At 38.8% G+C, this 12,452-nt stretch overlaps 1 protein-coding gene across 1 annotated transcript; it reads left to right on the top strand.

The window, feature by feature from the left end:
* Window positions 1–2,712: 2,712 nt before the first annotated feature.
* On the top strand, window positions 2,713–12,452 carry LOC311256703 (multidrug and toxin extrusion protein 1-like). The gene is made up of 17 exons (XM_084351972.1): window positions 2,713–2,815; window positions 3,145–3,246; window positions 3,362–3,430; window positions 3,512–3,660; window positions 3,773–3,815; window positions 3,989–4,033; window positions 4,885–4,982; window positions 5,080–5,177; window positions 6,522–6,635; window positions 6,720–6,787; window positions 7,588–7,696; window positions 8,808–8,883; window positions 9,158–9,227; window positions 9,339–9,471; window positions 9,592–9,686; window positions 9,775–9,817; window positions 10,870–12,452. Exons 1-17 carry the CDS (start codon window positions 2,753–2,755, stop codon window positions 11,079–11,081), a joined length of 1,587 nt encoding a protein of 528 aa, XP_084208098.1. The 5' UTR covers window positions 2,713–2,752; the 3' UTR covers window positions 11,082–12,452.

Below are 12,452 nucleotides of genomic sequence, written 5' to 3'. Positions count from 1 at the left end.
TTGGCATTTTAACGTACATTTACATTCTCCTCCTCTCAATTAGTCTAATTGTAAACCCTCTAAGCTGATATAATGGAACAATTCAGGGCTGAAACTTAAACCAACCTTAATCTCAATACTTCTAATCTGTCAGTTTAAGGGTATGTCTTGGTCTTTGCATTGCATTGTTAACTCGAGTGCAATATCAGGTAATTATTAAGGGCTCCTTAAATAGACCTTGCTTTTATTAGGTCTATTAAAGCTTGTAACACATTATTAACCTGTTTAATCATTAGAAAAAGGACAGATAAGAATGTTTAATTACTGCTAACACGTGAATGCATGAGTCAAACAATGGAAGCAAACAAAAGTATCTAATGATTAATTAACAATCATTTTGTAGAGAAATTAAGAACAATTATTTGTCAAATTTAATGTTTGATTGGAGACCAAATAGATTTCCTCACTATAAAGTTTCAGCGCTTAACAATATGTGCTGTTTAATATGTGACTTTACAAGTCCATATAAAAACATTGTACTGTGGCACAGTAACATTTTTGTGAGGAGCTTCAATATACTTTGCATGTGTTCTTGGAAAAATGGCTCCATCTGTTGGCATAAAAATGACAAGGAATCCAGTTTGTGGGAGGAATTTCACACACATACAGATTTCCATGGACACATTTAAAATTATAATTAAAAAAAGAGAAAGACATTAATTTGTAATTAGAAATAAAAGTACGATTTTACTCTGTTTTTTTAATTGTTTTTTTGTTTTAGATGTATAAAAGTGAAACAAATCTATGCTCAAAATATATTTCAAGGACAAGCATCTCAATTTGATTGCATAGCCTAGGTGTCATTTACACTCAGGATGCTGGGGAATTGTTCCCACAACTTTTTGAATTGACAGTTTTTTTCCCAATCACATTTTAGAAGCATAATTTGTTTAAAACTCTGATCTTTGTCAGCATCTGCTGAAACTGGCTGCTGTTGATTCTGGTGTGACATTATGACAAAGTTTGGTTTAAAGTAATGACCAACTGCAAACTTTACAAGAAACAGCCTGTTAGCAGGATGTGACCCGTATAGTTACACAGTGTCTGGTTTGTTTGCTAGCTAGAATAGCCTGAGGTTTGCAAAGATCCAAAGTCGTTTCTGAAGTGTCATATCTTTTTTCCTTGTGGACATTGTGCAGTTTGTGTTGCTATAAATGCTTGACTATCATCTTTGAAAATTTAGCTAGCTGCTGACCAAACTCATTCTAGCATGTGTATATGCTGTAATCATCAATGCTAACAAAACTAATTAAAACTAATCAAATCAAACAATAATATAATATGTAATATAAAACAATCAAATAAAGTTGCTACTCACCAAATAATTAGTAAGATGGAGATGGATCAGGAATGGCAGGTTTTTACAGTGTACTGCAAACATTACAAGAAACAGCCTGTTAGCAGGATGTGACCCGTATAGTTACACAGTGTCTGGTTTGTTTGCTAGCTAGAATAGCCTGAGGTTTGCAAAGATCCAAAGTCGTTTCTGAAGCGCCATACCTTTTTTCCTTGTGGACATTGTGCAGTTTGTGTTGCTATAAATGCTAGGCTACTGCCCTGTTTTTAAAAAATGTGTAGTTAGCTCCTGTACTTTTCATGTATGCTGAGGTGTTTTGTATTGTCGACTCTGTAGCAGCCCAGGCCATGCCTTTCTCACGTGCCATGATGCTTTTATTTCACACCCATCTACTCTGACATCAAACAATAATCCCCATTACATTGTTGAATCTTGAATACTGTTTTTAAAAAAAGGTTCACCTGAGCACTTATGTCCCCACAGCTAGTCAACACAAAGTAAGGCCTTTGCTCTCTTGTCAAGACAAATAATCTTACCTATAAGAAGCTCATTTCAGCCAGTTGAAAAAATATTCCCATGGTTAGTCATGATTATGACTTTTTTTCTCAAAATTATGACTTTTATTTATAATGATAACTTTTTTTTTTTTTATCTCAGAATAATGACTTATCTCATAGTTATAATGTGTCTCTAATAGTTTCATCTTTTTATCTCTTAATTCTGACTTATCTCATAATTCTGTCTTAACACTTGATAATTTTGCCTTTTGATCCCATAGTTTCGATTTTATCTCATGATTAAGACTTTTATCTCGTAACAAGACTTTTAATCTCATAATTATGACTTACGGTTACAGTGTTTGTCTTTGGGATTTGGACTTTATTTACATTAACCTGACAGTTTGAAGGTGCAAATTCTGACTGGAGACTCGGGTAGTCTTAAAAACCACACAATCACTTAAAATGTGATAATGGGCAAAGAAGTATTATATTAACTGGATTCTACTTTTTATGACTTTTATTTCATAATTATGGCTTTTTGTAAGTATGATTAACCATGGGAATATTCATTCACCAATCTTTGTTTTCTTCTTTTATCTTTTCTTCATTGGCGTATCCACATTTTACCACTTCAAGATAGTACAACCTCCTAAAAAACATCAAATACAAATACACAACGAATAACTGTACAACAACGTCATAATACTGCTGTTTAGCGAGTAGTTTGGTTAAATCATCCATCCATCTGTGAGTGGTCTACATTAGTGTGACTCTCACTGACTTCCTCAGGTGTCTCCTCCCTCCAGGTGACTCATATGAAATGAGCTGGGCTCCGTAGCTTTCATCAATCACACAGACTGAGGTCCTGGACCGACCTGAAGCCTCCCTGACAGCTGCATACAGCGGTGAACAGAGCATGATGATCCCTTTTGGTTTCAAGACAGAAATTAAAGAGTTGTGCAAACTGGCCGGACCACTGGTAAGTAGCCTGGTCTTATTCTGATTATCTTCCAGGCCGATAATCAATAATAATCACTAACTCCTCCACCGCCTATATACATACATGTACATATATGTATAATTTACTTTTACTTGTACCTGTGATACTTAAGTAGGGTTAGGGTTAGTATGACTTTTGGATACTTTTTACAGCACTGGTCTTATCATAAGATTATATACTCATAATAAGTAGTTTAAAAGTGACTTTTCTTAAAAAATGTGTTCTTAAGTACGATACTTGAGTAAAAGTACTTACTGCTTTTTTTTTGTCCCAGTGACTTTCCATTAATCTGTGCTTTTTTCCATCAGATGTTGTCCCGGTCCTTGATTTTTGGACTGAGTTTAATCAGTTCTATTTTCTGTGGCCATCTGGGGCGGATCGAGCTGGCAGGAGTGTCTTTGGCCGTAGCAGTAAGTAATGTTTACTGTGTGTATATGTATATAATGTATAATGTATATGTTTTTTCAGGGAAAATTACCAGTTAGGCGACAGAACATAATCCACCAATGTTTGTGTCATCCTCAGGTTATTAATATTACAGGTATATCATTTGGAATGGGCTTGGCAGCAGCGTGTGATACTCTAGTTTCTCAGGTATGAACCTGTCAGCGTTGTCTTTACAAAAAAGAAATAATAATAAAGATGATGACAAATAAGAAAAAACTCTGGTTTCAGACCTTTGGGAGCAATAACCTCCACGGAGTTGGGGTCGTTCTGCAGCGGGCGGTCCTCATTTTGTTACTGGCATGTTTTCCCTGCTGGGCGATGCTCATTAACACAGAACCCATTCTGCTGGCTGTCAAACAGGAACCGGCGGTGGCCAGGTCAGCTGTGTCAGAATTCACTTCTTCTCATGCTTTAGTTGTTTTTATTTTTCATTACTGCTGATAAAACCAGTATCACTCTTGTTAATATTGATGGAAATTTCTTCTCTAGTTTGGCTCAGCTGTATGTGAAGATCTTTATGCCAGCGCTTCCTGTGAGTGTTTCAAACCTCAACATAAAACAGATGTTTTACTTGCTACACTTTGTCCAGTACATGCTGAGATAGGTTTTTCTGAGTAATAAGGTTCTGAAAAAAGAAAATACATATTGATGTCTGTTGTGTCTGAATATATTAATTTTCAATAATGTCTTTGTGGCTCTTTCTAGGCTGCATTCATGTATGGATTACTCGCAAGATACCTGCAAAACCAGGTAAGTCCATAGCCTGTGATTTGCTTCCTGTTATCAGTACAGTGGACCAAATATAAAGGAAAATTCAGTCAGCCTTCTATTTATTTGGCACGTCAGGTTGCATCTTGATATGAATACACTGTACACTGTCTGAATTCAGATGGCAATGAGGTGTGTGAGACCATAAACCTCCACTATGCCATTGAGTGATTCTCTTTAGATCTCTTAAACTTTAGAAAAAGTGCAATGTTTGAAACCTATATTGGCTCCTTACCAGGTCTAAAGTTGTCAACCATTGGTTGAAGATATAACATGTAACATTTCAGTATTGAAATGTCTAAAACCACTTCACCTTTGGTAAATATCTACTAGTCACGTGAGTGTACATTCACCCCAAACAGCCAGATTACTTTACTGTACATTAGCCATTAGCTAATGAGCAACAGTATGCTTCAACAGTGTGTGCATCTTATCTGTGTGTTTGAATTTAGGCCAGTCTCTCAGTAAACTCAGCGCTAACCAAACACTCTGGTTCTCTGTATTCTTTTCCCCCTCCCCCTTCTGTAACATTACGTTCATTAAGTAAAATACATTTCCCCTCCAGCTCCACTCAGCAGTAAACATTACACTGCTTATTCTGATTCCCAGAAGACATACACATATGGACTCATCTCTAGGAGAAGAACCCATCATAGTTGTCACAGAGTTTTTAAACAGAGGAGTATTGTCTAGTTTGTATAACATGGCGCAGTTATAAATCATACGTCTTTGTCTGCTGATGGGACGATGACACATTGGTGGGAAACCAGCCATCTTTGTGTTCTAACCTTGCCAGTGTCCATTAAGAATAACATGTGGCACTTCTCTTTCAGGGCATCATATGGCCCCAGGTAATCACAGGCGTTGTGGTTAATATTCTTCACGCACTTATCAACTACATTTTCCTTTACCAGTTACATCTGGGAGTAGCGTGAGTATTGCCTATCTGACTCCACATGATTCTTTTAGTAACATCCTTATTGCTGTTATTACATAACCAGTATTGCCCACTTATATTGTCTTTATAGAGGTTCTGCAGTTGCCCACAGTCTTTCCGAGTTCGGCATGGCAGGAATTCTCTACGCTTATATCCTTTGGAAAGGTCTTCATAAGGCCACATGGGGAGGTGAGTACAACATTTGCATTTGAAGATAGTGACCCAGCATACTATATAATCAGTCTCCAAATGTTCCCTTAGCATGTGTTAATGAGTTACAATGAAAAGTCAGAGAGGGACGTTTGTGGTTTAAAGCAACATTATGTAACTTTTTAACCTTAAAATGACAGGCTCAAAATCATGTTGATGTTACAGTGTCTTGTAATAGAGTGAATTACAAGACACATCTGTCTCAGCCAGTCCACCCCCCTATCACTTGTTTCTGCACTATGTAACTTCAGTGAGAGGGTGGGATCACAGTGTTACATACATGTTTACTTCAATGTACAAGTTGTCAACACATAACGTCACATAACACAGTCAACCACCAAATCCTCCTCTCCACTCTGGCCGAACTTGGCATCGCTGACTCTGCTCTAACCTGGTTCGCATCATACCTGACAAATCGCAACTTTTGCGGTCATATGGAATGGCTCCTTGTCCAAAACCTGCTTTCTGGAAACTGGTGTCCCTCAAGGCTCAGTACTAGGACCACTTCTGTTTTCACTATACGCTAGACCACTAGGCTCTGTAATCACATCACATGGATTCTCTTACCACTGTTATGCTGACGGCACCCAGCTGTTCCTTTCTGTCCCCCATCCTCCGACACCCACGTTGCGACACGCATCTCGGAATGTCTGGCAGACATCTCCGCTTGGACAACTGCGCATCACCTCAAGCTCAACCTTAGTAAGACTGAACTCCTCTTCATCCCAGGGAAAGACTGCCCTCACATGGACCTGTCATTCACTGTCAAGGATGTCACAGTATTGCCTTCATCGACTGTGAGGAACCTAGATGTAATCCTCGACGACAAACTATCCGGCACCCCCAACATCACCGCAGTGGCTCGATCCTGCAGATTTGTCCACTACAACATCTGCAGGATCCAGTCTTTCCTCACAAAGGACACAACGCAGCTCCTGATCTAAACACTGGTCATCTCCCACCTGGACTACTGCAACTCAATCTTGGTTGGACTCCCAGCCTCTGCAACTAAACCTGATTGTTGAATCAGAATGCTGCAGTGCTCACTTGTTCACAGCTAAACCAATTGACTAACAGAAACCTGTTTATTTTTATAAATGTTTATTTAAGGGGAGTGATTGTCCACTTATGACTTATTTTTGGTCAAGGTTGTGATCAGTGGACACTGTCCATTGTCTGAGGGTCCATGTAGAGGGTTGAAGACATTCCATTATATGTATATGAGTATGACCTATAAATTACTGTGCATGTTACACTGTGTAAGCATCACTTAAACATAGTTGATAGCTGAATGATTTATTGACTCACTGATTGCCCACACAGGCTGGTCTAAAGAGTGCCTGCAGGACTGGAGCTCATTCATTCACTTGGCCATCCCCAGCATGGTCATGTTATGCGTTGAGTGGTGGATGTATGAGATCGGAGGTTTTCTGGCAGGTAATGTCAACTCAGCCACTTTATGTTTTCAAAGCATTTGTATAAATTAAGGTTGGTCTGAAATCTAACGCCTGTTTTTGACAGGTCTAATCAGTGAGGTGGAACTTGGAGCTCAGTCAGTTGTATACCAGATGGCAACTGTTGCATACATGGTAACTTCCCTCCTGTGAAATAATTGGATCCAAATCATCACTCTCCAAATCCCACCCCCTCAGTATTCTCATCGACGGCTGTTTGGTCCCCACTTCAACTGAAGTTAAAAGTCTTGGCATTATTTTGGACAGTACCCTCTCATTCACATCCCACATCAATAACATCTCACACACAGCCTTTTTCCATCTCCGCAATATCTCCAGACTCTGCCCCTCCCTTACCCAGCACTCCACTGAAATCCTCATAAATGCCCTGGTCACTTCCCGCCTAGATTATTGCAACTCCCTCCTCACCGGTCTACCACAGAAAGTCATCCACCGTCTACAAACCATCCAGAACACCGCCGCCAGAATCATCACCCGTACCAAGTCCTCGGATCATATTACACCAGTCCTCATGCAACTCCACTGGCTCCCTGTCCATTGACAACTTCAAATCCCACCTCAAAACACACCTTTTTAAGTTGTCGTATTCCCTATAATACCCTGTCCCCCAACCGTTTTATCCACTTTATCTATTTTTTTAACCACATTGTATTTTCTTTGTATATATTTATTTTATGTGCTACTGTATTTCATATTTGTTCTTTGTTGTTTTCTGTTTCTTTAATGTAAGGTGACCGTGGGTGTTTGAAAGGCACCAACAAATACAATTTATTATTATTATTGTTATTATTATTATTATTATTATTATTATTATTAACCTTTTCTCTACCAAAGATTGAATATACATGAAATTGTTATAGTATGAAATTAATCATACAATATACAGTATGTTAATTTTGTGCTTTTTTTGTTAGTTTTCTTCGGCTTTTAGTATAGCAGGAACAGTAAGAGTTGGAAATGCCTTGGGAGCTGGAGACACTGAGCAGGCCAAGCTGTCTGCTAAACTGTCAACATTCTGTGCAGGTCAGTTTGCTCTTAAACACTATTGTAAAGCTTTATGTTAATATCTCACAAATAACATGTTTTTGAAGAAGATAATACTAGAATTACTGTTATGTAATCAAGAAATTAGTGAAGGAATAGCTTAGTGAGAGGGGCAAGCTCTCACTGTATCAAGCAATTATGAGTTGCCCTGGACGGGTGCATTAAAGGAACGGTTCACGCAAAAATGAAAATTCAGTCATAATCTGTTCACCCCCATGAAGATGGAAAGTCAGGTCAAGTTTCGCCATCTACAATACATTTCTGGAGCTACATAACAAAACAACATTGCAGCATCTTCTAAACAACTGAAGGAGCTGGGGACCTTTTAGAAAAAAAACAACCAAAAAATATAAAATGGATCTATATATTAGAGGGAAATGCAAGTCTCCAAGATCCTACATTGATTTGAAAAGACTTAATTTACACCCTTGATGGAGTGTGCTAACACATTTAGCATAGCAACCACATTCGGCTTAAATGTACAGTATGTTATTTCCGCCGCTATGGGGCTCCCACATCCAATTCTCCCCTGATCCAGACTGGTTTACCAACAGGAGGGGAGCTCTGAGATTACTTTTAAATCTTTGGAATTAAAAAGTGGTATTTATTTATGTGTCGTTACTCCATGTTGAATGCTGACAGGAGCTGGATGGGAAATGTACTTTATTTCATGGAGATATTAAAGAGAGTAGAGGGGAATAGAAGAGGAAGAATAGTGAGCGTTTACCTGAATTTAAACAAAGACACACACACTCTTCTTGTGATTCTGGGGTCAAACTGGCTTTGCTGATGGTTAATACACTACTACAGTTGTTTAGGAGAACGCTGCAAAACACTGTTTTTCTGTGAAGCTCCATTAATGTTTTGTAGACTACAAAACTTCACCCTACAGTCCATCGGTATGGGGATGAGTAGGTAATGACTGACTTTTCATTTTTGGGTGAACTGTTCCTTCAAGTTCCCAAACTGCTCCTGCAGAGCCACTCATTGGCCGACAATAGACCGGTCATTCTTTTTGTGAAATATATTGTATGTCAGCGCATTTACAGTAAAACATAAAGATGGATAACGAAGTGTTACTTTTTACCAGTGTCGGCCTCTGTGTGCGTGTCGATTACAATTGGAAGCCTGAAGGACCATATCTCTTATGTCTTTACATATGATGAGTGAGTATAAGTCTAACATATTTTCATTTCCCATGGTCAGAGAGAGTCAGTGTCAAGTCTCAGAGAGATAACAAACGTCTTAAATGACCTTTCGCCATTAAGTAAGTCATTGCCTGTCCTACACAGTAAAAAGTGAACTTAGATGCATTACGTACTTAATGGCAATTTACTGACTGCCCATTATGTTACAGTACTCAAATGTAACACAAAAATAGAATGAAAGTGTCATTTTTCTCAGTGTCAAACAGTACATTTTGAGTCCCTCCTCTTTCAGACAAATCAGGGAAAGAGTTGCTGATGTCATCTCTCTTTATGCTCCATTCATCATCCTAGAGGCGACAGCAGTGAGTACCTCTGCCATTAAGATCCCGTGACACACCCGTGTATTATTGCATCTCTGAAACGTGCTTGTTTTGGTCAAGTCTAACCAGGTCTTTGTCTCTTTGTGTAAATAGGTTGCCTTGGGTGGCATTATAAGAGGAGCAGGTAAACAGAAAGTCGGAGCTGTTTGCAACATTGTGGGATATTATGGAATTGGTATTCCTATCGGAGTGTCGCTGATGTTTGCAGCCAAATTAGGGATCAAGGGTAAGATTTACAGCAGAGATGTTTTTTTACCACTTATTTTAGTGACAGATCCACCACGGCATCAACACTACAGTACTCGCTATTCTTAAAGTAAGATGTAGAACTCTCCATTTCCCTCAGGTCTGTGGACAGGCCTGTTTACCTGTATGTTTCTGCAGTGCACATTTCTGCTTTTCTATGTGACAAGATTAAACTGGAAGACAGTGATATATGAGGTTAGTATTCAGAGGTAAATATTCCTATTCTAAATGGTATAAGGGAAGTTCTTTATGGATATATGATCACATTTTGTTTTTCTTCCAGGCTCGAATCAGAGCAGGAGTGCACAGGGTCTCCAAAGACACAAGTAAGAGAGTTTGTGCAGCAACTAAGGCAATTTATACTGCCACAGATGAAAAACATGATGCAGTCTTTCGTAGGAGCCAGTTTAAATGATAAGAAATGTATTTTAATAGTGGTACACTGATATTGTTTAAAAAAAGATACATAGAACATCTTTTGAAGGAAAAGGTCACCCAAAAAATGAAATTCCAGGCATTATCTACTCAGCCTCATGTCGATGGAAAGTTGGGTGAAGCTTCATTGTCAAAACATTTCTGAAGCAACAGAAAAGACAACATTGCAGCATTCTCCTAAACAACTGAAGTAGATAGGGACTCGTTTTAACAGCTTGTCCAGCTTAATCCAAATTTCCGGAAGCCATGAGATCCCATATTGATCTGTATTGAATCTGTAGCTGCTAAGCTAAGTTTTTAGTGTGCACCTCGTCCGAGGTGGGTGCATGAGCTCAACTGTGCATCGAGAGTGTAAATAATAGTTTTTCAAATTGGATTTGGATCTCAGGGCATCCAGAGAAGTAGATTATGCTGGACAAGCTGTTTGGAGCCTTTTTTTTGTTTTTTTGGTTGTTTTCCATATAAGTCCCCATATCAATCATTTGTTTAGGAGAATGCTGCAACGCTGTTTCACTGTGTTGCTTCAGAATTGTTTTGTAGACTGCTTAACTTCACTGAACATCAATATGACGTTGAGTAGATTACGCCTGGATTTTATATTTTTGGGTTGATGAAAGTATGTGAAAAGGTCAGCATCACTCTGAAGCTCTTCCTTATTTTTCAGGAGTATAGGTATAGAGAGTATAACTTCTTTAACTCTGTCAGTGGGACTTTCTCACTTCTCAAACAGAACCCAAGTCATGGTCTCACTTCAGCTCTTTTAAAAGAGCATCAAACTATTGTAAAAGTACACTTATACAACATGTGAATAACTTGTCAAACAATAGCTTAATGTGAACAACCCATTGTTGACAAAAATATCAGCTAGAATCTTTTGATTTTGAGGTCACAATTTAATATTTTCCATTGAAAACATTAGTCACATTTGCATATGTATGTCCAGGTCCCCAAGCAGATGATGAAAGGTACTTACTCGACCAAACAGACACCCTTGACCTGGCTGAAACTGAGTGTGGATCAGCAGAAAATCCAGCGAAGAAGCAGCTCTCCGACAGGGAACTGGTGCTGCGTAGGGGCCTGGCTCTGGCTGTCATGCTATTTGTCCTGGCTGTTGGAATCATTATAAACCTGTGGATCACGAACTTGGTCACATGAACATGAAAAAAAATCTGGCAGTGCTCTGTGTGATGCAGATGCGTGGCAGGATGTCACGGCAGGACATGCAGACAAAGGGAACAAGAGCAGGTGAACAGAAAGTACAGAAAGTGAAGATGATCTATGATCAAATCAAAATCAAATCAAATCAACTTTATTTATATGGCACTTTTCATACATTTCTGTAACACAAAGTGCCTCACAGAGGTTAAAAACAAAACAAAACAAAACAATACAAAACACCATGAAGACCCCAAACCTCCCACCCCCACAAACATACACACAGATACACATTTACATACACACTCACGCACATACATAGACATACGGACAGACATACACACCCACACACACAAACATACACACCCACACACACACACACTAGCTGTTGCTAAGGAGACATGGCTGGGCACCGAAATCACAGGTGAGGAAGAAGCTACCTTTGGGGGCCGCGCACACCGACAGGAATCATGGTCCATGACTGCAGGGGCGCCACCACAAGGACCCCCCCAGCCCAGGCAGACAGGAGGCTCCACACCAAGGTGTAGAGCTTTCTAGCCACCCAGGCCAGGGCCGTCCACGGGACAGCACCCCCATCGGTGGACCAGAAGCAACTCCCGGTGTGGTAGGCCCCCAGGAGGAAACACTGGAAAATCGAGGGGCTAAAACAGTAAAATAAGATAAAAGGTATATAAGCTAAAACTGAGGGAATAAAACAATAGAATGTATAAAACAGACCATAAATAACGACTAAAACATTGAAATAAAACATTGAAATAAAACATTGAAATAAAACAATAAAGTAATAAAACAGGATAAACTAAACTGAAAATTAATATAAAATAGAATAATAATAAAAAATAAATAATAAATAAATAAATAATAATAAAAAATGTAAGAACTTAGAAAGAGTTAATTGAGGTGAAGTGGTCTGCAAAATCCTCGCAAAGGGCGTTATCTGGTGTCTTGGAGGATCTTTCAAAATTTTTGTTTGTTTAAAGATCGATTGTGGAGAATAAGAATTTGGGGTTATTTTTATGGTAATGGATTAGATTTTGGAAGTGGGAGATTCTTGCTTGTTTGACTGTGTTATTGTAAATTTTGAGGTGTTGATGTAGTATTTCATAGTGAACTGTCAACTTTGATTTCCTCCATCTCCTTTCAGCACTCCTGCATTCCCTTTTGAGTTTTTTAATTTCCTCAGTTCTCCACGGGGGTGTATCAGTGGATTCATCTCAATGCAAAATGTAACTCTAAGATTTTACAGTAGGCTATATCTGCCAATGGTTTACTCTCAACCACATTCTGTCTCAAGAGAGTTTGACAACGTTTGTATTAAGTACATTAAACAGAAACATTGTGGTTATCTCA

Source organism: Pagrus pagrus (genome assembly GCF_965226575.1).
Source record: "Pagrus pagrus genome assembly, chromosome: 4".
In the NCBI taxonomy this organism is placed as follows: domain Eukaryota; kingdom Metazoa; phylum Chordata; class Actinopteri; order Spariformes; family Sparidae; genus Pagrus; species Pagrus pagrus.
The sequence above is the reverse complement of the archived record's forward strand: the minus strand, read 5'-3'. Positions and strand labels throughout refer to the sequence as shown.